The sequence below is a fragment of the Dasypus novemcinctus genome, chromosome 18 (assembly GCF_030445035.2).
Source record: "Dasypus novemcinctus isolate mDasNov1 chromosome 18, mDasNov1.1.hap2, whole genome shotgun sequence".
Taxonomy (NCBI): Eukaryota; Metazoa; Chordata; class Mammalia; order Cingulata; family Dasypodidae; genus Dasypus; species Dasypus novemcinctus.
Genome location: NC_080690.1, coordinates 65,198,715 through 65,224,104, shown reverse-complemented (window position 1 = coordinate 65,224,104; position 25,390 = coordinate 65,198,715). Strand labels below are relative to the sequence as shown.

Below are 25,390 nucleotides of genomic sequence, written 5' to 3'. Positions count from 1 at the left end.
TGAGTGGGAGGGAGCGACAGGCAAAAAGACTAAGAGAGATGGGTGGGGACTTAGAGGGGATTCCACGGCTGACGGTGTGGATGCGTCCAGGCACTGGGCAGCACGGAGGCCTCGGGTCTTTTTGGGGGTGGTGGTGAGGATGGGCTGGAGATGCGCTCACGGGGAGCCAGCACTGTCTGTGCAGAGCCTCAGGATCCCTCTTTGGCCCTCCCAGAGGCCCTGCGAGTTGTCGGTTATCCTCTTCTACCTCCACTAGCCAAAGTGGTGCCTATTGTTTGCAACTGAGTGCTGGCCAGTAGCAGGGATGGGGAATTCTGGGGGCTGGTGGGGACAGGATGTGCTGCAGTCAGGGCAGGTGTGGTTGATTTGTATGATGGTGACCAGTTATTTGCTGCTTGCCCTGCAAGAGGCTTCTGCTGCCCTGCCCCACCGCCAGCAGGCAGGGCCGTGGGATTTGTCTGGGTCCGTGGAATCTGAGTGGCAGTGAGGGGAGCTGCTTCCCAGCAGAAGCTTGAAAGCCCTGCCTGGCTTAGCCACCATTGCCCTTCCTTGGTCACGGTAACTGCCTCTCCCAGATGGGGTCGCTTCTTCGGCTATGATCCAGGATGAAGAGGACGTGCAGCCAACCCGCAGCCAGCATGGAACACGAGCAAGGAATGGTTGATGCAAACCACCAGGATTTGGGGGTTGTTTGTTATTGCAGCAAAACCTGGTGAATGCTGACTGATAGAGAAATCATCTCCCAGGTGGTGAGTGTGAGAGAGACCAAAATGAGGGAAGCTCTGAAATGCCTGGGGTGGGGTGGAGGGAGTAAAGCATTCTAGGCAGAGGGAACAGCAGGTGCAAATGCCTGGTGGCACGAGGGAATGGGGTGAAGACAGAAGAGGCTGGTGGGAGGTAGACTGGCGATCTATTCACTAAACCCACTTTCTCCTCTGGGGGTACTCAGCTAGATTACATTTCTCAGCCATTCTCACCATTCCTTGTGGTCATGGGACCTAGAGGAGGGCTGAGCCCTTAGGCTAGCAGGAGCCTGGGTCCCCGAATGACCCAGTGGAGCAGAGCCTCCCTGGTGACCTGCACTGGACTGTGACATGAGCGAGAAACACCCTGTTACTGGATTAAGCCCCTGAAGCTTTGGGCCTGTTGATTACAGCAATTGGTCAGCCCTGACCAAGCCTGGCCAGTGTGGCTGGAGACGACTCATGAGGCTGGAGATGCGAGCAAGGCCAGGCCTTGCAGGGCCATGGGACCGGTGGCATGGGAGTGGCAGCGATCTGAGCAGCTTCTTGGTCCTCTTTGAGGACATCTGTATAGTTATATTGGGGGAGGGGCATCACAATGGTGCTGAGGTGTTCCAAGGGGCAGGGGGCACTGTGTTCCTTTATTCTTTTTTGTTTCTTGGAGGTACCGGGGCCAGGGATTGAACCCGGGACTTCGTAATGTGGAAAGCCAACGCTCAACCACTGAGCCACTTTGGCTGCCAACTGTGTTCCTTAAAAGGCTTCCAGGGAGCAGTGTGAGGAAGAGGCGAGGACGACCCCCGGACCGACCAAAGCCCGTGCGCCGCTGCATCCCCACGTCCAGCGCCCACGTCCCGCCGCCGCCAGCATGCCCAAGAGAAAGGCTGAAGGGGACGTTAAAGGAGATAAAGCCAAGGTAAAGGACGAACCACAGAGATCGGCAAGGTTATCTGCTAAACCTGCTCCTCCAAAGCCAGAACCCAAGCCTAAAAAGGCCCCTGCAGAGAAAGGAGAGAAGGTACCCAAAGGGAAAAAAGGGAAAGCTGATGCTGGCAAGGATGGGAATAACCCTGCAGAAAATGGAGATGCCAAAACAGACCAGGCACAGAAAGCGGAAGGTGCTGGAGATGCCAAGTGAAGTGTGTGCATTTTTGATAACTGTGTACTTCTGGTGACTGTACAGTTTGAAATACTATTTTTTATCAAGTTTTATAAAAATGCAGAATTTTGTTTTACTTTTTTTTTTTTTTAAGCTATGTTGTTAGCACACAGAACACTTCATTGTTTTGGGGGAAGGGGCAAATGTCACTAATAGAATATCTCTGAAGCTGGATTAATATGGGAGAAAACACCTTTCCCCTTAGTTTTTTGAGAGACTTCCTCTTTACTTCCAGAAGGGAATCCCTGACGTTGATAAACATTATTCAACTTGGCACAGATGCCTTGCAGTGCGGAAAAACTAAAATTTGTTTTTATGTCCTCATGACCTATTCTCTCTCTCTGCCTTCAGCATACACTTGACTCCCTTAACCCAGAGACCTGTTGGGGCCTGACCCAAAAAAAATTGGTTACCAGGATGTCAGGCAATCTGGACTTTCCAGTGATGCCATGGATATGGCATCTCTCAAAAAAAGTAGCAATTCCTTTTTTAGATTGTGGATAATTCTGCTGTTTTCATTTCATTTCCTGAAAGTCAGGGTCGGCTCGTGAAAAGTTGTTAAACAACATGCTAAATGTGAAATGTCAACCCTCACTCTAAACTTCCCCTGTTCAGAGCATCAAATGAAGACTTCATTGGGTTTTATAGTGGCTTTCTGATTTTGGTAGTCCATTGAAGAAGGGAGTTTGAAAGTTGTTGTATACCGTTAACGATTGTCTGCCCACGTCCTGCCTGAAATGCCATGATTGTTTATGAAAAGTATCTTTAATAAAAGCTGGATACAGTTTGGAAAAAAAAAAAAAAAAGGCTTCCAGATGGGGTGCCAACAGCGAGAGGAGAGAAGAGCAGCCCCTGGGGCTTTTGACAAGATGGGGACATGTGACCGACAAACGATGAGGAAACGGGGAGAGAGGAAGTCTCCTGCATCTTCTCCGGGGCAGGCGCCCACACTTCAGCAGCACATCTGCATCCTGCACCTGTCAGTCCTGCTGTGAAGAGGGAGAAACGATGATGCCACTGCCCGAGGAGAGAGGAAGTCTCCTGCATCTTCTCCGGGGCAGGCGCCCACACTTCAGCAGCACATCCGCATCCTGCGCCTGTCAGTCCTGCTGTGAAGAGGGAGAAACGATGATGCCACTGCCCGAGGCCTTCCTCCCATCCTCTTCAGTCCTCACACCCCTGCCCCTTTGAGGCAGCTGTTATTCTCCCCGCGTTACAGACAAGCCGCGGGGACGTAGAAAGGCTAAAGGGCTCACCCAAAGCCACGGGCCAGCAGATGGCAGCGCCGGGCCGTGAACCCAGGCAGCCCACAGCTGCAAAGCCTGGGCCCTGGCCGAGTGCCGCGGCCCCGGGGGGTGTCTCCTCCAGCCCGCGCCCCTCTTTTCTCCGGACTGGCCCTCCCCGCTGCAGGAGAGGTGGCAGGCCTGCTGCGCCCCAGGACCTCATCCCCAGGGGTCACCGCCGGCTGCCAGGGCTGCTTCCCTCGGGCCGGGCCGAGGCCGGCCCTGCTGTGCTGGGCATCTGTTGTGTGCAGCCAGCTGCGGGTCCGGGCCAAGACGGTGGTGAGGACAGGACGTGACCCCTCCCGCCTGCTCGGGGTAGGGGCGGTGACCCGGACGGCCTGGGCGGGGACCTTCCTGCCAGCCTGATTCTTGGCCCTTGCGCCTCTTAGACGTGGCTTTGGGTTGAGATCCAGGTTCCTTGCAGCGCCAGCCATTCGTTGGCCCGTGTCCTCGGGCCAGCCGGTGAACTTCCCTGAGCTCTAGTTTTACCAGTTTGGAAAATGAGGACAATGACAGCAGCCCCCTCCAAGAGCTGTTGTGACTGGGAGGCTTCTGGCGCTTACTGAGGGCCCGGGGCATCGGAACTGGCACCGCGGCAAAGAGGAGGCGCAAAGGGGAGGCCAACGATTCCACACTGCCTGGCCCCCACCCCCGCCCCCGGGGGGCCCATGTGGGGGCGTGGCCTGGAGGCCTGGCCCCCATCTCTCTACACCATCATGACCCAGGAACTTCGCTTCCCCAGAGTGCAGAGTGCCAGGGCTTGTATCAGTAATGGTGGAAAAGAGGCAGCATTGAGGAGCTAGAGCTCGGGGACGTGGGTTCAAATCCCTGCTCCAACTGTGGGGCCAGGGGCAAATCCCTTCTCTCTGAGCCTTGGTCTACTCTGACCAAACAAGCTCTTCATCCCCGCCCCCCCCCTAATGTTTTTGGGGGAATAAATGGATTAATGTTTAGAAAGCATATCATAGGCACTCAATAAGTAGTAAGATATCAATCGTGTCCTCAGAACAGCTGACACGTACAGGGTTAAAGGGCAAGTCAGCTCTTGTCCCTCCTCTCTGCGCTAACACTTCCATAGCTCCCATCTTACTTGGGACAAAAGTCAGGCCTTTACATTGCCCATGAAACCGTACACCTTCAGCGCTTCCCGCCCCCCCCCCCCCCAGTTCCCTCTCTGACCCTGGGTCCTACTTTTCTTCCCACCTCTCACTCCACTCCAGCCACACTTGATTCCTTGAGCATTGCCAGGCTAGTCCTGCCTCAGGGCTTTGCACCTGCTGTTCCCTCTGCCGGTTGTGCCCTTCCCCTAGAAGTCCCCAGGTTCCCTCTCTCTTCTCCTTCAGGCCTTTGCCCAAACGTCACCTCCTTAGGGAGGGCCCCCTGACTTATTTAAATTGCACCCCCACTCTTCCTGTCCCCCTTCCCCGCTCTACTCCTCTCAGCACTCACCATCTGACACATTATCTGTATTTTACTTTTCCGTGTCCCCGACTAGGATGCGAGGCCCATGAGGGCAGGGATTTTTCGCTGCTGATTCCCATGGTTTCCCCGGTCCCTGGCACAGACTAGGGGCTCAGGAGACACGAGTGGCAGGTATGACGCCAGTGCTTACCCTGTCCCAGGCACTGGTCTAAGCGCTTTAGAAATAGCAGCTCGACTAGTCCTCACAATAACCTGGGAGGCAGATGCTGTTACTGTCACCCCTGTTGAGCAGATGGAGAAACCGAGGCCCAGAGAAGTGAAGTGGCTTGCCCACGGCCTTGCAGCTGGTAAGGGACAGAGCTGGGATTTGAACCTGGCACATGGCTCCAGTACCCATTTCTTCCTGTCTCTGGGGACAGACGCACAGCTGGAGAGCCACAACTTGGCCGAGACTCTCTCCCAACGAGCTGGAGCTTCTCGGGCGGGGACCCTTGATTTGGCCTCTCCGTGCAGTGGCGCGTGCTCTGTGGCCCACGGCGGCCAGGGCTGCGTGGACGGGGCGGGGGCGGCGGTACCTTTGGCTCTGGATGATGGTGAAGATTATGCCTGCGGTCAGCAGCACGGCCCCGATATTGCCAGCGACGGTGAGGGCGATCGCGGAACCTCCCCGCAGGGTGAGGGTGGGGTCTGGCTCGATGGGCTCCGGGTCTGTGGGTTCTTCTGGGGACCAAAGAGGGGGAGACTGAAGAGCCCCCTCCCTCCACAGCCCCCGCGGGCCGCCACCCCACCTCCGGGGTGTCCCTCCAATCCATCTTTCCCTCCCCAGCCCCCGTGTCCTCCCTGCTCTTCTGTCCCAGTGTCACCCCACCCAGTTCCCCATCACGTGGAAACCAGAAGGGTCTTCTTAAAGCTCCAAACAGACCCCGTTTCTCCCTGATCTGAACCCCGGCGTGGCTCCCCAGCGTTCCGAGCATGCCTTTATGTCATTTTTCTCCACCTTGACCTGGGTAGTTCCTTTGACTCCGTGTTCCAGCTCAGATGTCGCCTCCTCCAGGAAGCACTCCCTGACCCCCTGGGCTGGGTCAGGGGCCCCTCTGGATCCTCCTTCCCAGTCCTGCCCACTCTGGGTCGTCACTCTCTAGGGACAAGGCTGTCCCCCCACTGGACTGAGAGCCTGTGCAGGTGGGCCTGGGAATGTCTGTCACTGCTGTGCCCCTAGCCCCAGCACGGGCCAGGCCCATAGTAGGTGCTCAGTAAACATTTTCCCATAGTTGATGGATGAGTAAAGAGGGTCTTGAAAGTATGGTCGTTCTGAATGAACAGGTGCTACAAGGTTTTAATTTATTTCTTCCAATAACTCACCCAGCACCAAATCCCAAAGCTCCTGCTGGACCCTGGCTGGGGAGAGGAGGCAGCTTTCTAGGAACCCCCCAGGCTGGGATTTTCATCGCCCCTGCCCTACCCATGCTGGCCCAGCTCTGGACCTTTGCTCCCCTGCTGCCCCAATACCCTTCCTCTTTTCTCCCCTTGACCAGCTCCTCTGCATCCTTCTAGACCTGCCCAAGTCCCATGTGCTCTGTGAATAGAAAATCACAGTCGTGGGGAGCAGATGTAGCTCAAGGCGTTGAGCACCTGCTTCCCATGTAGGAGGTCCTGGGTTTGATCCCTTGTACCTCCTATAAAACAAATCATATTTGTGAAAGCAGCTACCATTTAAAGCACCCAGTTACTGATAGGTGCTCCATGGGACCTCATTCATGCATTCGTTTTTGTTCCTGTGATAACCCTGCAAAGGTAGATGGGGTCATCTTCATTTTACAGAGGAGGAAACTGAGGCTTAGAGGGGAAAAGTCATTTGCCCAAAGCTGAGAAGACATGGGGCCAGGTTTTAAACCCTAGTTCGACCACTTCTCTGATCCCAATAACCAGGTGTGTGTGTGTGTGTGTGTGTTTTTGTCCCTTTTTTAAGGAGGTACCAGGGTTTGAACCCAGGACCTTGTACGTGGGAAGCAGGTGCTCAACCACTGAACTACATCTGCTTCCCAGCAATATTATTATTTTAACTGAATTAAATTTCATTGTTTCTAGGGCAAACTCTAGAGGCTTTTGTTGTTTTTCTGTTTTAGCAAATTCTAGCACATTATTATCAAAAAACTCTGTACATTTGTCATGATAAACTTGAAAGTGAAACAAATAAGATATAAATACAGATATGGATGGAACGTGAAAAAGCCAAAGAAACCAAAAAGCCAAAATGAAAACAAAAACCCATCTGGGAGTGTGGGGTTCCTGCGTGTGAACACCGCCGGCAGTATTAGTTCAGGCTCTTCCCCTGCCTGGCTTGTTGAAGGCTTATAACCACTTTGGGTGGGCACTGCGATTCCCCAGTTTCACAGATGAGGAGACTGAGGCACGGAGAAGTCAAAGCACTGATCCAAAGTCACCCAGTCAGGAAGCGGTGGAGCCGGGACCCAAATTTGAGCCCAGGCTCCGAACTCCTTGCTGCTGTTGTGACCCACATTTTTCAGAGGTGTGTGCTGAGGCTCGGAGAGGTCAAGGGGCTCCCCAGGTTCACACAGCCCGCAGGTGGTCGGAGCCGGGCCCCAGGCATCCCGCCCCCTTCCAGGACACGGCTTTTGTTAGAGCTGGCCGTGGGCGAACGGTAGCCTCTCGTCTGTAAAGAGGGCTAATGAGCGCCACCTCTGCAGGTGCAGGAAGGATGGAACGATGTCTTGGCTATGAAAGGGTCTTAGAGGCTCGGCGTAACGGGGAAGGGTGGCCACAGCCCAGCGAGGGCGCAGGGGCCGGGTGGGACTCACCTGCCAGCAAGACATTCACGGGCTTTGAGGATGCCTGCCCCTCGCTGTTCTTGGCCATGCACACGTAGGTGCCCAGGTGCTGCCGGGACAGTCTCCGGATGATCACCCTCTCTCCGGTCTTGTAGGGCTCCCCGTTGAAGGTCCAGCTCCGCACGGGCTCGGGCTTACCGCTCGCCACACACGACAGGACCACGGAGTAGTTGAGTTCGCTCCTGATGACACCCTGTTGGGTCTCCGGGTAAGTGCTGAGCAATGCGAAGCCGGGGGCGGCTGTGCGGGCAGGGAGGAGGGCGCCGGGTGAAGAGCCTGGGCTTTCCTTGCGCCCAGCACGGGGGCAGTCATTCATTCGTTCATGCCTGCATGCATTCACCCACACACGTTTGGAGTGCCAGGTGCAGACCCTGGGCAGGGCCCCACCCCACCCCCTCGCCCTGACCCCTTCCATCCCGCATCCCGCTGCCTGGGCTCTCTTGCTGGCCGGTGGAGCCTACTCTGCCCGTGCAGGCAGCAGGCCACACGTGCTGGGAAATTAGCCCCCGGAGCAGCCCCTGACACGGGGTGGTGTGTAAGTAGCCCAGCGCCCTCGCCCTTGGCGGGTAAGCCCGCGGAGCATGCTCTCTCCAGGTTCCTGGGCCCCCTGTGGGTTGTGCTCCAGTTGCGCCCCGTGGCGACAGACTGGAGAAGACGGCCTTCGTGGCTCCTTCCTTCCCCCTCCCCAGTTCTCTGCCTCTCCCCTAAAACCATGGGCTCCCAAATCCTTGCCTCCAGATCTGCTTCTGGGAAAAGCCAATCTAAGACACTGGGGCTCCGCAGAGGTGAAACACACAGTCCCTGGCCTCGTGGAGCTGACAGCTGAATTGGGAGACAGTCAACTAAGAGACCAATAAATGTATAGTATGTCCGGTGGCACAGTAAGCGCTTTGAAGGAAACCGGGCTTGGACTGGAGGTGAAGTAAGCCCATTTTAGGTGGAGCAGGGAGGGCTTCCCTGAGGAGGTGGCAGCTGAGCGGGGACCTACGGAGGTGAGGAAGGAGGTCCTGTGGATTTGGGGGTGTGTGTTCCAGGCAGAGGGGATAAAAAGCAAGTGCAAAGGCCCTGGGGTGGGAGTGAACAGAATGTGCCTGGAGCAGAGCGGGAAAAGGGGAGAGAGGTGGGAGAAGAGGTGGGAGAGGGAACAGGCGCAGCTCGCGCAGGGCCTCAAGGGCCACGGTGAGGACTTTGTCCTCTACCCTGAGTGAGACAGGAGCCAGGCAGGGCTCCGCACGGAGGACGGATGTGACCTGGCTCATCCTACAGGTGTGCATTGATGCCTCGGCTGCCGTGTGCGACGCAGACGTGAGGGAGCCCAGCGAGGAGGTGACCGAAGTGGCCCAGGAGAGAGGATGGGCCGGGGCGGAAGCTGAGGAGGTGGCAGAAGGGGTGGATTATGGATTATTTTGGGGGCAGAGCCCGCAGCATTTGCTGACGGTCAGGGTGCAGGTGGGAGAGAAAGGCAGGGGTGGGAGGGGCCTCCAGGCTTAGGAATGCTCTTTATAGAGAGGCCAAAAAGACGATCCTCACCCTAGCTCTCTTTCCAGGTGGAGAAGACGCTGAGGATTAGAGAAGCTAAGGTCCTGGGATGTGTAGAGCCAGGCCGCAGGGTCGGAGGGTGGCAGAGATGGGGTCTGCACCCCGGCCGGCTGATGTCTGGGTGTGCCGGGAAGCTCCTCCCCGAGCTCATTCCCATTTCAGTGAAATGTGACCAGGGAAGCACAACGAGCGTGAGCGTCGGCTCAGCCACAAAGCTCTCGGAGACCCCCTGGAGGGGCCAGGGCCTGAATCAACCCCTGAAGGAGGAGGAGCCCACCAGAGGGCAGAAACGTCGGCCGAAGTCACGACCACGCGCCTTAACTCGGAGCCAGGCCCCGCTCCGAGCCCCGCGCATGTGTCACCTCCGGGCCTGATAAATGGCGAGCGCAGCCTGTTTGTGGGTGGAGAATTCATTTGGTAAGTTGTGATCAACAGGCAGTGAAATGTAATAGCAAATATCAGAGTGCATCTCTCATCGCAATGATGAAAACTCTCTTAGGAGTTAGCTGCGATGTCAGTAGATACGGATTCCGGGGTTGTGATCTAAAACAGATTGTGTACTGTGGGTCACGATGGCAAGAGCTCGGAAGCCTCTGTGTTTACTCATGCAATCCCCACAACAGCCCTGTGAAGTAGATTTTTTTTTTTAAAGTATACATTTAGCTTTTTAAAAAAATATTTCTCTCCTCCCCCCGAGTTGTCTGCTCTCTGTGTGTTCTTCCATGTCCACTTGTATTCTTGTCAGCACACTGGGAAACTGTGTCTCTTTTTTGGTGCATCATCTTGCTGCATTGGCTCTCCCTGTGTGCGGCGCCACTCCTAGGCAGGCTGCACTTTCTTTCGCGCTGGGTGGCTCTCCTTATGGGGCGCACTCCTTGTGCGTGGGGCTCCCCTACGCACGGGGACACCCCTGCGTGGCAGGGCACTCCTTGCGCATCAGCACTGCGCATGGGCCAGCTCCGCACGGGTCAGGAGGCCTGGGGTTTGAACTGTGGACCTCCCATGTGGTAGGCAGATGCCCTAACCACTGGGCCAAGTCTGCTTCCCTGAAGCAGATGTTATTACCCCCATTTTGAAGGCTCACAGAGGGCAAGTCCCTTGGAATAATCATGGCGAATGTTCACCATCTCTGTACTAGGACTTTACATGGATTGACTCATTCAGTCCTCACAACCTTAAGGGCCCATTTTGCAGAGGAGGAAACTGAGGCACACAGCCGGGATGTCAGTTTTCCCAGGACACAAGGTTGGTCAGCGGTGGAGCAGACAGGGGACTCCTGCACTCCTGCGCAAGCTCCTACTCCTTCTCCATTTGCAAAGTGTGTGGAGGAGCCCGGGTGTGGATGGAAGCCTGCAGAGGAAGAACTGGCTTCGAATCCCAGGAAAACTGTGCAGTGGGCCGTAGCAGCCCTTAATTTTCTGGGAAAGCTAAAAGTCCCTTCATGCAAAAGCAAGTCCCAAGCCGACTCTCCTGGCCTTCGGGACATGGAGATGCACTTGAGAGGTGCTGCGGGCTAGAGAGGCAGTGTGGAAGGAGACGTCGTTTTGGATCCCAGCTGTGCCATTTGCTCACTTTATGGCCAAAGGGGACTGGCCTTGCCCCTCTGAGCCTCAGTTTCCCCAGTTGTGAAGGGGGCTGGTGCGCATGGCATCTTCTTTCTCAGGTTGTGGTGAGATCACCCAGTGCCTGGCGCAGGGGGAGTCTTTGGTGACGGGGAGCTGTAGCCTCTTGCTTCCTGTCGTCCACTCCGGCTGGCCCCTCTGCAGGAGCGCTCCCCTCCCCACTCTTCACCCGGTGAGCTCCTGCTCCTCCTGCAGGTCTCAGCTCAGAAGCCCCTTCCTCTGGGAAGCCCTAAGTGCACCATCTCCCCCCCCACCACCACTAGAGCTTTAGTTCTGCCATACCTCTGGCTATGATGCCAGCATCCAGGACAGAGAACTAGGAAAGTATTTGATGCATAAATAAAAATCAGCATTGGGGAATGTTTTATTGAACGGAAGTCTAAACTCTCTCCTCAGGCTCCCAAGGCTTGGCATGGTCTGCCCCCTGCTGACCCCCAAGCTCTGCCCGCCTCGCCCATCCCCAGCCCTATTGAAACACCAGTGGCCTCACACGTCCCTCGACATGCGCCCTCGATGCTGCCCTACTCCCAATTTTTCAGACTCGCCAGGATTTTGCTTGCCCCTCCAGCCCTTGCACATGCTGTTCCCGATGCCTGGTACAACCATTCACATCATCGTTGTTGACCAACTTCCATTCTGCTCCAGATAGCATTTTAAACGTCACTTGCTCAGAGAAGCTTTCTTGGACTCTGCCCTTGGAATTATTCATTTCATGTCTGTGGCCCCTGGTAGATTGGGAATTCTCTGTGTTGTTTGTTTCCCCTGTCCAGGAAGCCCTCTGGTCGCCCTAAAGAGAACCCGCAGCCTCCCCCGCCGCCGGTTCTCTCAGCCCAGCTCCGTGCGCTCTTGTGGCCACTGTCTGGACCTGTCTCCTCTAGTGCACTCTGAGCCCCGGGTGGGGAGGGCAAGTCCAAGGTTTACTCAGTCCCCGCTGTGTCCCCAGTGCTGCGCAGCCCAGGACTGGGCAAAGGGCAGATGCGGATGGTTTGAAGCAAAGTGGTCACGCCCATCTCAAGCGTCCCCGCAAAGCCCCCGTCCTCCTCCCGCAGACCCCTTCCTCCTAGGAAATGACACCATTTCTTTACGCTTCCTCCGCTACCCCTCGCGGAGCTGGGAGCCCCCAGGAATTCTGGCACACAGGGACAGACAGATGAGGGAGGGGGCTAGTGTAGGAGCCAAAGACTTTGTGGTTGGAAGGACCACTTGGCTAAGTTATTTGGGATGAGGGTAAGACCCCAAGGGGCTGCTCTAGTAGCAACCTGTGGCAGAAACTGATGAGTGTCTTTCATCATCTCTTCTCCCCTTCCTTTAGTTGCAGAACCCTATGTTGTAGCTAGGCATATGTTTGCCCAGGATACAGACAACATTTCCAGCTTCTCTCTCAACTAAGTATGGCCATGTGAGCAGCTCCCAGTGAACGGGATATGAGCAACCTCTGGGTTGGGCCTTGAAGGGAAGGGGTCCTCACTCTCCCTCCCCTTTCTCTGATGCTGGTTGAAATGCAGATGGGAGCCATCTTGGAGCACGGAAGCCTTGAACCCTAGAGACACCACATCAGCCCTGAACTGCTTACGCCAGGCTCTTGTGGCAGCGAGAACTAAACTTCCATCTTGTTGAAGACTTATTTTGGGTCTTTGTTAGAGCACCCGAATTTGAACCCCAAATAACAGAATCTCTAAACTGCCTTGAAAGAGGGATGGGTCTGGTTAACCTCAGGGCTTTGTTTTTCTGGTTCAGGTATGAAAGTTCGAGTTCAGAGCTGAAGAATTCATAGAATTATAGTTGCTGTTGAAGGCTTGCCATGGAGAACATCTCCAAGTGACAGATATTTAAGGACTATCTGTTGGCGGGTGTGATAGATTGCATAAATCCACTGCAACACTTTTGCAGCTTTCTTACCCAGAGTTGGAGTCTGTTTCCCTCCCGTAGATCTGGGCAGGCCATGTGGTTTGCTCTGGCTGAGGAAATGCGGCAGAAATAACTGTGCCAATTCTGAGCCTGGACCTCAGGACTTGCAGCTTCTGCGCTTGCTCCTGGTCCACCGTCAAGGTGAGCAAGCTTGGGCTAGCCTGCTGGAGGATGAGCGCCTCCCCCATGGCCCTGGCCATCAGCCAGGTCACTAGCCCTCACTCATGAGTGAGCCCAGCTGAACCCAGCGGAGGGGAGCGGAGGTGACTCAAGCTGTTGAGCACCTGCTTCCCACATGGGAGGCCCCGGGTTTGGTTCCCAGTGCCTCCTAAAAACAAACTACAAGCAAATGAATGAAAAAGCCAACTCAGGGGAGCTGATGTGGCTCAGGGGTTGAGCGCCAGCTTCACACATGCAAGGTCCCGGGTTCATTCCCTGGCCCCTGTACCTCAAAAAAAAAAAAAAAAAAAAAGGCTGAGCTCAGACTCATGAGCTAAATACAGTTGATTCTCATTATCTGCAGTACTTAAGTTCTATAAAGTCACTGTGAACCCTGAATCAGCAAATACTGGACCATTGCTCCTAGGGGAAATACAGGGTGAGGGTCCTGTGAGCTTCTGGCAACAACATTTTCACCAGCCAAGCAGGACATAGCCTTCTTCTTCTATGTATGTTTCTGTTTAAAGATGTCTTGTTTAAAATATATTGTTGATTCATAAACATCGAACTCATGGCCCACAGCACTATAACCCATACTTGAACGAAGTTTACCCCACACACGTATTTTCCCTGTCAGGCCCACCCCAGCCTTCTTGCACTTTGGAACACTAGACAGCACTTCAGCACTATGCTTGGAGGCCATTTTAAACAGTGACATCACCAACAGGAAGCACGAAAATGCCAAAAGAAACCCCTCCCAAACATGGTACTAAATATACTGCAGAAAAGTACATTTCTAAAATGAGAGTTGAAACAAGAAAGCAGGGCATCACCTTGTTTCACCTCAACTGGGGATGTGCGCATCTGGTGAGCAAAGTTTTCACTGCTCTGCCCATGTCTGCGAATGACCACGGACGTGCCCGGAGAATTGATTTTGTGGTTACAGGTAACTTTTAGGGGGTAGGGAAATTCGCAAGTTCAGCTTCTGTGAAGCATGAGGATCGACTGTAAGTGGCTGCTGTTTTAAGCTTTGGGGTGGTTTGTTATGTAGCTGCAAATCACTGGCACATAACAGTGTCCTGCTTTGGGCCCTGCTGGGCTCCGGTGGCCTGAGAACTGGGGAGAGCCCCTCCCACCGTGGGGCCCCACTCACTCTGGACGGGTGGCTCCTTCAGCACACTCCTGCGTCTCCTGACAGTCTCCAGCACCGTGGTGTAGTTGCCCGAGTCTTGAGCTGACACCTCTTCCATGACCAGGTTGTCTCGGCTGCCCAGCACCTCCCGGCCAGTGTGCCCAGGTCCTGGGAGACCCTCAGGGGAGAAGATCGTGGCTTCCGGTTGCGCTTTGTGTCCCCGGAACCAAGAAGTGATGAGAATGCCATCGAGGCTTCCAGGCACGGTCAGGTGGGCACCGGTTCCTTGGGTCAAGGGGTCTGACTTCGCAGAGATGGACAGCTCCAGGGAGGCAGAGCAGGTGCACGATGTGAGCAGGGTGCCTTGAGGGAGGCGAGAAGGAAGCAGAGAGAGCACGGGGACACGTGAACACCAAGGCCAGGTGCCGACCCAGCGAGTAACCCTTCCAAGCCGTTGAGCGGGAGTGTGGGGCAGCAAGAGTTGATGGCAACGAACGCAATGATTAAAATAGTGGTGGAAAGAAAAGGGAACGTTCACTGAGCGCTTCCTATGAGCCAGACAATGTTTTATGTGCTAATGTATCTGAACTCGTGTATTCCTTCCGGGGATCACAAAGCACGCATTACTATCACGCTGGATGTCATGGGGATCGGCCCTTCACCCTTCTCTGTACTGCTCTGTGCCCCAAAAGGCTGACTTCTCTGGACTGCATTGTTGGAGTTCCCCCACTTTCTGCTTCTGGTTGGCTTTGGCCACTGGGAACACTGGGATGAGAAGGGAGGGCTGGAAGGGAGTGAGACTGAGCAATAAATTCCACAGTGCCCACCCTGCCCTGTCACCACAGTTCCCGGTGTCTCTCTACGAGAGCCCTGGGTGAGCCCCGTGGGTGCGAGCTCGTTTGTAAACAGGATCTTTGATCTTTGACGGTGAGGCCAGATTAAATGAGTGTGGACTTTACTCCAACCTGACTGAAGTCCTTATAAGCAGAGGAATTTTGGACCGAGCAGGAGACAGATGGGGAGAGAGGCGGCCACGTGGCAGAGGCAGAGGTGGAGTTCAGGATCGCCGCTAAGCAGGCAGCAGACTGCTCCGGAGAGAGAAGCACGGCGCTGCCGACACCTTGCATTTGGATTTCTAGCCTCCCGCGCTGTGAGACAATAGGTAACTGTCACTTAAGCCCATCGGCCTGCAGTTATTGTACGGCAGCCTTGGCACGCTGAGACCGGAGGCCCTTCCCATACACTGCCCTCTTGGGTTTGGGGCGAATGCCTCCTCTTAGGGCTCCTAGCCCAGGGCTGGTGACAGCTCCCTGCTGTTGCTAGACCCCACATGCTGCCGGCAGCTCTGCACAGAGTCCTGCCGTTAAACTCTCCTCAGTTACCCTCTTTTTTGTAGACCATCTTTTTTTTGCGAAGACCCCGACTGCTGCTGTATTATACCCCTTTTACAGATAAAGAAATGGAGACTCCGAGAATTTAAGTCATTTATCTAGGATGTCACAGGTTGTAATTGGCAGAACTGTGATCCACATCTGGGCAGCCGGAATTCTCAGCTGTTAACTCGTACCATCTGGCGCGCTGACCCCACTCTGTTCCCACTTCCCATTCCTGGCTTTGGTTTCTGTCACTTATTCTCATTAAGTTTTCCACATGGTCTGGAGCTTGAATTTTAATCCTTGGATTTTGGCTCCAGATCTCATGCATTTACCCACTGTCTTACAGGAATGGCAACTTTTCATAAGAACACAAGCTCCAGCCATAAAAGACTGACAAATGTGACCCCATAAAAATAAAAAGAAATTTCTTCAAGGTGAAAAAACAAACCATGTGCAAAGTCAAAAGAACAACGATGATACCAGGAAGGGTTATTTGCAGCTGCTATCACAAACAAAGAAATAATTTCACTAATATATAAAGCGCTCCTGCAAATCAACAAGAAAGATATCAATAGCCAAATACAAAAATATAGACAGGGTATGAGTAGGCAGTTCATAGAAAAGAAAATTCAAATGTCTCTTGACATAGGCAAGAATACCCAGTTCTGCTCATAGTAAGAAATGCAAACTAAAACAAATGGAGATAACATTTTCTACCTATCAGATTGGCAGAGAGCTAAAAGTGTGATGGCTCATTGTGTGACCCAAACTGAGGACAACAGGAACTCTCACACATTGCTGGTGCAACCCCTGTAGAGGGCAATCTGGCAAAATCTTTCAAAATTATGAATTCTGATATCCTTTGATATCAGAATTAAACTTCAATTTATACCTTCTACAGATACACATGCACAGTGTGAAATGACTGATGTACAAGGTTATTTAACACATCTTGCTCGTAATAGCAAAAGACTGGAAATGCCTGTCTGTTAATAGGGAACTGATTAAATAAACTACAGTTCATTCACACAATGGAATAATACAGAGCTGCACAGAAGAATAAGGAGCAGAGAGTAGATGTGGCTCAAGCAGTTGAGTGCCATGGGAGGTCCCGGGTTCGGTTCCCGGTGCCTCCTAAATACAAAAAACAGGAAGTGGATGTGGCTTAACTGATAGAGCATCCACCTACCATATAGGAGGTCCAGGGTTAAAATCCAGGGCCTCCTGGCCTGTGTGGAGAGCTGGCCCATGTGAAGTGCTGCTGCGTGCAAAGAGTGCCACGCAGGGGTGTCCCTTGCAAAGGAGAGCTCCACGTGCAAGGAACGCGCCCCGCAAGGAGAGCCACCCCGTGTGAAAAAAGCACAGCCCACCCAGGAGAGGCACCGCACACACAGAGAGCTGATGTAGCAAGATGACACAACAAAAAAGAGACAGAGGTTCCTGGTGCTGCGAGAATGCAAGCAGACACAGAAGAACACACAGTGAATGGATACAAGGGAGAAGACAATGGGGGCATGGGGGGGAAGGGGAGAGAAATAAATAAAATAAATCTTAAAAAAAAAAACAACAAACAAATGAAGAAACCAACTCAGGGGAGCTCAGTGGTTGAGCACCGGCTTCCCACTTATGAGGTCCCGGGTTCAATCCCGGGCCCCTAGTACCTAAAAAAAAAAAATAAGGAGGACCAATAAGAGAGAGACAGATTGGTGAGATAGGTAATTAAGACATAAATGCAAGGAGCTGAACAATCTGTAGTATGCTACCTTTTGTGTAAAAACAGGAGAAAACTATATAGTTGCATTTGCTTATAAACACATGAAGACACTCTGAAAGGATACATAAAGAATGGTTATCTATTTGTGTGTCTTTGGCGGAGAGAGGTAGGGACATGGGGAAATGGGTGGGTGGGACAGGACAGAGATCTCAGCAGAGGCCTGTATATAGATCTTCGAGATTTGAACCATAAGGATGCAAAACCCAATGAAAAACAAAGTAAAATTTGAATTAAACAAATAAGAGCCTATACATTAGGTTCTTTTAATTGCCTCTCTCACACATGCTTGGGGGCAGACACACAAATTCACACACGCCAGATCGCAGGCTCCAGAATCAGACTGCCCGAGTGCAAGTCCATCCCCGTACTAGCACTTGTGACTCTGGGAAAGGTGCTTAACCTTTGCGAGCCTCGGTTTCCTTCTCTATAAAAGGTGAATAAGAATGTATCTCCTTCCTAGGACTTTGTGAGAACTCAAGGATCTAGTTTAGATAACTGATCTAAAGAACAATAGTTCTCAACCAGGACGGTTTTGTCCTACCGGGGCTATTTGGCAATGTCTGGGGAAGTTTTTGATGATCACAAGTTGGGGTGGGGTGGTGTTGCTACTGCCATCTAGTGACTCTGCTGCTTGATACCCTAACGTACAGGATGATCCCCCACGTCAGAGAATTATCTGGCCCCAAATGTCAGCAGTGCTGATGTTAAGAAACCCTGACCTAGTGCCTGTAAAGTTTACGACAGTGTGCTAACATGCTGATTGCTGGATGAACGCTTGATGTTATACTTGCCATGGTTTTTATTACCACTGCAAGTACTGGGTGTGCTGCAAACACGCCTTTTAAAGATCTCTTGAAAAAGCAATGTAGAAACGCTCACAGAACCAATATCCACTGATGGAACAAATAGCAGCTTACAGAACAAATATAAAGACATTAGCTCTTTTCATGGTAAATGACTAAGAAATGATGGCGTTGGAGAGCACCTCCCGGGGCAGAATGAACCGTGCTGCGGTCTGGAAGCTTAAGAAAGCCGCCCCGGTGACCCTGCGTGGCTGATGCCAGGGATCTCGCCAAGCCTGCAACCATTACTCACTGAACCCCTTCAACAACTCTGCGGTTGGCGCTAGTCCTGTTTTATAGGCAAGGAAACTGAGGCACAGCAAGCTTGAAACTCAGACGCAAGGTCATAAGCAGAGAGCTGGGAGTTCCCTCACCGTGGTGTCTTATCTGGGCTCACTGCCTCCCTCCTCCATTGTGTTATCTTTGAATTAGTAGCTGGTGTGGCTTTTCTAAGTGACCACATTACTCTCCTGCTCATAAACCTTCCATGGCTCCCTAGTTCCTTCAGGATACAGACTCCTTAGCATGGTACTGCTGCTAAAGCTCCTTGTTTGTCTCCCCCTTACTTTCCACCTCAGTCAGACTGAACTCGTTGCAGTTGCCCTGGACTCGAGACCTTTGCCCAAGCTTTCTCCCTGCCTGAAGGCCTGTTAGGGATTGCACTGAAATGTGCAAGTCCTAACCTCTGACCCTGGAATGTGACCTTACGTGCAAACAGAATCTTTGAGGATGTTAAGATGGGGCCAAACTGGACGAAGGGTCCTAGTCTGATATGGTTGGTGTCCTTATAAGGGGAGGAAATTTGGACACAGAGGCAGAGAGAGAGAGACACCCTGTGACAGAAGTGGAGATGGGAGTGACGCAGCCGCAAGCTGAGAAATGCCGGGAGCGGTCAGGAGCTGGGAGGAGGAAGGAGGGGTGGTCCCTAGAGCCTTTGGAGGGGCAGGGCCCCGCTGACACCTTGATGTTGGACTCGAGCCTCCGAAGTGTGAGAGAATGAAATCCCTGCGGCCTCGGCCGACCAGCGCGGTGCTTTCCTACAGCAGTCCTGGCAAACCGAGACAAGGCTCTTCCCCCACTCTTTACCTACTCGAGATTCAAGTTTCCATCAGACACACCCTCTTCTGAAGCCGGCGGTGCCCGGGTGGGATGGCGAGGGGATACCGCGTAGGTACTAGCGGGTTTGCGCAGGCACCTCCGTTGGCTTGATGGGTGAGGAAGCTCTTGTCAGAAAATGACAGGAATAGAGTGTCATGCCCAGGAACCCGCTGAGTTTTCCTTTCCTGTTCTGATGGAACCAAAGCATGGGGATGCAATTTGCACAGTGGAAATCATGCATTTCTGAGACTCTGATTTTGGTGGCCTTGGAAGGTTTTCCCCTGACATGCCCCCCCCACTTTTAGACTTGACCCCTCTTCTCTGGGGTCCTTCCCCCTCCCCTGCCCCCAGGCCCCGCCCACTCGGGGTCACGGCTGTCTGGGGACAGGTCTGTCTTCCTCACTGGGACTGGGAGTCCCAGGAGGGCAGGGCCAGAGCTGTGCTGGTCACTGCTGTCCGCCGGGCCGGGCCCAGAGCGGGCACTCAGGCAGTGTTGGCTGAACAAACGAGCAAAGGGCGCAACGCTCGGTCATCCAGCCCGCATCCCCGGATGGCGTTCTGGCTCTGACACAACGGCAGGTGGCCGGTGCTTCTGGGAGTGTCCCAAAGGTACCATACGCAGAAGACCACACACGTCTTTTGCAACAGGCTGGGGACTGAAGTCATGTCCCCCACTAAAGGCATGTTCCGGTCCCTGGTCCGGGGGTGTGAGCCCACCTGTAAATGGGCCTTCGAAGAGGTTTTTCATTAAGGTGGGGCCAGCTGGGTCAGGACGGGCCTTTACCCCGTATCCCGGGGTAAAGAAGGCCACAGGGGGAAAGCCGGGTGGCGTCTGGAAGGGAGAGCAGAAGGGGCCTCCGTGTGCCTGGCCGTATCGTGGACAGGCCAAGGAACCAAGCGTTGCTGGCTGGCCAAGAAGTTACCGACCCCGGGAGGGGGCGAGCCTTCCAGCCCCTGACACCCCGAGCCAAGAATTCTTGTGCTTGGGCCAGCTCGGCGCGTGGTATTCATCTGAGCGGCTGGAGGGCTGAAATGCGACACTTACTACAGCCCAGGAAGCCTCCCGGCTCCATTTACAGACTTTGAGGCCTCCCCACCTGGTCCATGGCCCTGACTCTGGGCTACCAGCCTCAGTGTCCCCACTCACCAAGGAGGGGGATGGATAGTACCATTTTACATAAGTGCGGGAGAGTCAATGAGATCATGAATTTTCAGGGCTGAGGATGGGCGAAATTAACATCGGCACGCCAGCCGGTCCCAAACGGAAACCGCCTGCCTCCCTGGCCCGGGCCTGCTTCTCACGCTCATTCCTGACTTCTTCCAGTGAGCCCCCGCCCCCTCCCCGCTCTCAGGCGTCTTCCATCCCCGCTCCCCTCACTAGCTGCAGGTGGCTAGGACCTTCTCCCCACCCCCCCCGCCCCAACTTGTGCATTGCCTCTGGAACATTCCTGCCTCCACTTTTCTGAACAGAGGCTGTAACTGAGCCTTTACTGAGACTTAACTATATCTATATTTTACAGCTTTATTGAGATATTATTCATGTCACACAGTTCACTCAAAGTACACACTTCAGTGGTTTTTAGTATATTCGCAGAGATGTGCAAATATCACCACAATCAATTTTTAGAATATTTCCATCACCCCAACAAAAATCTTGTACCCCTTAGCTGTCATCCTCCAATTCCTCCATCTCCCCCAGCCCTAGCTCCACTAATCTACTGCCTTCCCTTAAATTTGCCTACTCTGGACATTTCATAGAAATAGAATTATACAATGTGGCTTGCTTGCTGTCTGCTCTCTGTGCCTGTTCACAAGGGGGGGGAGGGGAAATAAAATAAACAAATACAGACACAGAAGAGCACACACACACACAAAATGAATTAGAACCTGATAAAGCCAAACCTCCCTTCGAATTCCATCCTGGGGTTTCCAATACTCTACTGGCTCATGCTGTCATGGAGCTTGTATTTTGTGTTTACAGAGTTTGAGCACTTTTTTTTTTCCCTCTCTGACCACTGTGACATAAAGTTTTCTCCCCTGTCACTGCAAACACTTTACCTAAGCCACTTTCTAAAAGCTGGCTGCTATTTTACTGAGTGGCACTGCCAAACCTTTGCTTGATCAGTGAGGGCTTCTTGGTTGCCTACGGTGTGAACTTGATGCTGTCTTTCATTTACTTTTTTTTTTTTTAAAGCACAACACATTTTGGTCACTATTAAATGACATTAAATAGTTTTAAGTTTTTAAGTTTCAACTACTAAACAGCACTTTGAATGGTGAAAACACAGATAGTATATTGTCATACTTGAATGCTTTTCTTTAAAAACACAATTCCAGTCCTTATATATATTACAAAACAGCCTTAAAAGAAGTGACATTTTCTACAGTACTTAGGATACTCAACACAGAACTGAAAAGCAGTCTAACAGAAACAAAGGCAAATCTTCACAGCTGTATGATTTCGGCAACCAAAACTGGATGATGTGGTGGACTTGGCCCAGTGGTTAGGGCGTCCGCCTACCACCTGGGAGGTCCGAGGTTCAAACCCCGGGCCTCCTTGACCCGTGTGGAGCTGGCCCATGCGCAGTGCTGATGCGCGCAAAGAGTGCCCTGCCATGCAGGGGTGTCCCCGCGTAGGGGAGCCCCACGCGCAAGGAGTGCGCCCCGTAAGGAGAGCCGCCCAGTGTGAAAGAAAGTGCAGCCTGCCCAGGAATGGTGCTGCACACACGGAGAGCTGACACAACAAGATGACGCAACAAAAAGAAATACAGATTCCCATGCCACTGACAACTGGAGCGGACAAAGAAGACACAGCAAATAGACGCAGAGAACAGACAACCCGGGTGGGGGGAGAAGGGAGAGAAATAAATAAATAAATAAATATCTAAAAAACAACAACAAAAAAAAACCTGGATGATGGACTGAAACATTAGTATACAACTGGGACAAAACATACACAATATCACAATACTAAGCAAAAACGCTTTACACCCAAAGAAATAAAACAGGTTACAAAATGTGGAGAAATTTAGCAGGCAAACTGTATTACAAGCAACATTTTAAATAGTCATTTTAAAGACATTACAACTATTTAAAACATCTAAAACAAATATAAAAATGAGCCGTCTAGTATCTTATTGATGTGATTCTTCCATCTTTAAATATTTGTTAAAGCTTGATGTTATACTCAAATTACATAGTATGTAGCTAAAATGTCAAGTGCGGAAAGTATATGCAAAGTGGTCCAAGTGTTATTTCAAATTGATATTTCCAATTAGTCCTTCAAATATTATTCTTTAAGTCAGAGTTTCCGCCACGGCAAAAAAGATTTAGAGGGCTGCCTAAAATTTTCATATCTATGTTTTGAGCAAATAATTAGACTACGTTGAAAATCCTCAGGTCCAGGAGTCATTTACTTGTTCTATGCATATGGAAGCAGAGTGTTTAACTCCGAGCATGGAAGCTACCGCTCGGGTACAAGGTTGGTGAGGGACAGAAGCCCTTCCTTAAGCTGGCAGGGGCACTAGAGACGCCGTCTGGCTGTGTTGCTGAGGCCTGAGGGCAGAGCCTCTTCCCGGCCCGGTCCCGCCACGGATCAGCGCCAGAGCTCTCACCTGCGCCCTTCCGACCAGGGCCACCTCACCCCTCCTTAGGCACCTGCTGGTCCCCCGGTTCCGGGAGGTCTTGACACCGAGCTCAGCCCGGAACTCCTGGCCCACGCGGTCCTCCCGCCTCAGCCCGCGGGCGGCTGGGAGCACAGGCCACCGCGCAGCCACACTGTCAGGCCTTGAGTCAACCTCTGCTACTGGGCATTTGGGGGTTCAGGAAAAATATTATTCTAAATAACCATGTCCCGGGAAGCAGATTTGGATCAACTGACAGAGTGTCCGCCTACCACAGGGGAGGTCCAGGGTTCAAACCCCGGGCCTCCTTGACCCGTGTGGAGCTGGCCCATGCGCAGTGCTGATGCGTGCAAGGAGTGCCTCGCCAGGCAGGGGTGTCCCCCGCGTAGGGAAGCCCCACACGCAAGGAGTGTGCCCTGCAAGGAGAGCCACCGGGCATGAAAAAAGTGCAGCCTGCCCAGGAATGGTACCGCACACATAGAGAGCTGACACACCAAGATGATGCAACAAAGAGACACAGATTCCCGTGCTGCTAACAAGAATGCAAGTGGATATAGAAGAACACACAGCAAATGGACACAGAGAGCAGACAACTGAGGGGGGGGGGGGCGGGGAGAGGAAGGGGAGAGAAATAAATAGAAATAAATAAATCTTAAAAAAATAACCATGTTCCTGTAAAATAACAGTTCTTGGGTCATCTCAATGATTCTAGCTGAGAAATTCCATCCTTCATCTGGCAGGCTTAAAAATATATTTTAATGCACATTTATATTTATATAGGTAAATATAATTATTTATCTATATAAAAAACAGAATGTTAAGTATGACTTCTCCCATTGTCTCAAAATCCCCAATCGGCACAAAACAACGGATGCCGAGACCGGCGCGTCCCCAGGGCCGGCGGCGGGGAAAGGGGTCACTCGCCACGGGCTCTGCCAGCACCGGCCCCTGCCAGGCCTTGCGGACATGGAGGGGAAGAAGTGACGGGGAGCAGGCTTCCCTGGGGGCTGAGAATGTGGGGTCTGCCCCAGTGGGCGAGGGGCTGGCGCTTCCCGGGCACCTCCGCCAGGCGAAGGCGGCCCCAGGGAACCTCCTGGGTGGGGGGACGGACACCTATAAAATTCTGCAGGAGAGGGGTGGGGCCTGGGGCAGGGGAAATAGGGCCCGAGGGGTGGGGCGGAGGCGCCTGTGCGTTGCCACCCGACCTGCGGGCGCCCCAGAAGGGAGCGGCGGGGGGCGGGCCAACACCCTCAGCCAGAGCTCGCTGCCCGGGGAGCTGGGGGGATGGCGGCGGGCCCCCCGCGGGCCCATTTCATGGGAGCCTTGGGGCGTGCTCTCCAGTGACGAGGGGTCCCCAAAGACCTCCCGAGGCGCAGCCTCTCGGAAAAGTCCCCCAACGGCTCCTGAGCGAGGCGCGTGGCCCGAGTTCAGCCCCAGGGTCCGCGTTCCTGATCCTTATCCTTCCTCCTCTCTGCCCACCACCCTGAGGTGCCTCAGGCAACCGGCGGGGTGGGGAGACAAGAGAGAACTAGGCATCGCTTCCTCCCTGCAGTCGTCACGGCCGCAGCTTAAGGGACAGGGAGTGGCTTTAAACTGGCCGGAGTATGGGGAGAAGTGAAGTTTTCAAGACCTGGGAAAAGAGGCAATTCTGAGAGGGAGATGTCAGTGGTCCCTGGAGAGTGTGACCTGGTAGCCAGACCATCTGGGTTCAAATCCTTCTGCCACTTCCAAGCTGTGTGACCTGGGGAAGGTACTTAACCTCTCTGAGACTCAGTTTCCTTCTCTGTGAGATAGGGACCACATGATCCCTGCCTCAAAGGCTGGTGTTAAGAACGACAGGTTAGTACATGTAAAGCAGGCAGAACAGCCCGGCATGGAGAAGCGCCCAGTCGTGACGGCTTATCATTATTATTATTAATTATGTGGATGGTGCGGATGGCTGGCGTGATTCGGGATGCTCCGGTGGAGAGGAGCTGGGTGGGGGCCCAGATTCCGATTCTGTCCCTTGCCAGCGTGTGACCGTGGGCGGGTGCCCCCTGTCCCCTCTCTGAGCCTCGCCTTCCTCTTGTAAAAGGGGACAACGGCCCTGCCTCCTGGGGCTTTCGAGAGCTCCAGCCTTGGCGCCTGCGCTACCTGGACGCTGAGCTGGGCGGAGCGGGGTTCCCGAGCAGGGGGTGCGCCTCCTTGTCTCCCACCCCAGGTGAGGCCGTCTCGCACGCACCTGCCAGGAGCAGCCCCTTCCAGGCAGGGCTGGAGCCCGCGCCGGCGTCCCCACGACCCTCCATGCTGCGCTCTGCAGGCGGCGGGAGGGCGCTCCCCGTCCCGCGCGCGGTCGTGGACGGCGCCGTCGTCGCCCCGCCCCGGCCGCCCCGCGCCCCAGCCGCACCCCGCCCGGCCCCGCTCAGGCTCCGGCTGCTGTCGCCCCCAGGCCTGCGCCCTTCTCTGGCCCCTGGGCCCTGGTGGTGGTGAGTGGGGAACAAGACGGGGCGGGGCTCCTGGAAAGGGGGCGCTAGGGTCTCGCCCTCCTCCCTTCTCGCCCCCCTCGCCCCGGAGAACGAGGAAGCTGGAGCTGGGGCAGGGTTGTCCGGCTGCTGTCAGCCACATCAGAGGGGAGGAGCGGCCAAAGGGCATCAGCTGGGGTGGGAGCGGGGCTTCCGGCTGGCCCTGCCACCCTCAGCTCTGGGCCTCGGTTTTCCCCCTTGTGAAATGGGGACATTAATACTTGTGCCTGCCCCAGGGTCAGATAGGGCCGTGGGGCACGGGGGCCCAGCCCAGGGCCGGAACGGAGCAGGTGCTCAGTGACTGGGGGGAGCTATTAAAAGATTGCTCATGATTGTGGGTCCCAGGATCACCTGGAGGAA

General features: G+C 53.7%; 1 protein-coding gene and 1 pseudogene across 3 annotated transcripts; one reads left to right on the top strand and one right to left on the bottom strand.

The window, feature by feature from the left end:
* The first annotated feature begins 1,611 nt into the window (after nt 1-1,611).
* Nucleotides 1,612-1,881, top strand: LOC139436834 (non-histone chromosomal protein HMG-17 pseudogene; annotated as a pseudogene).
* A 767-nt stretch (nt 1,882-2,648) lies between these two features.
* Nucleotides 2,649-24,878, bottom strand: IGSF23 (immunoglobulin superfamily member 23). Of its 3 annotated transcripts, none has more exons than XM_004483878.5 (5): nt 24,751-24,878; nt 13,838-14,179; nt 7,427-7,696; nt 5,183-5,327; nt 2,649-3,011 (listed from the first exon to the last, which is right to left on the bottom strand). In XM_004483878.5, the coding sequence occupies exons 1-5, from the start codon at nt 24,812-24,814 to the stop codon at nt 2,975-2,977; spliced, it is 858 nt and encodes a 285-aa protein (XP_004483935.1). In that variant the 5' UTR covers nt 24,815-24,878; the 3' UTR covers nt 2,649-2,974. The 3 variants fall into 3 exon arrangements, with proteins under 3 accessions (XP_004483935.1, XP_004483936.1, XP_004483934.2); XM_004483879.5 differs by having other exon boundaries at nt 2,649-3,008; XM_004483877.5 differs by having other exon boundaries at nt 5,183-5,324.
* Nucleotides 24,879-25,390: the final 512 nt, after the last annotated feature.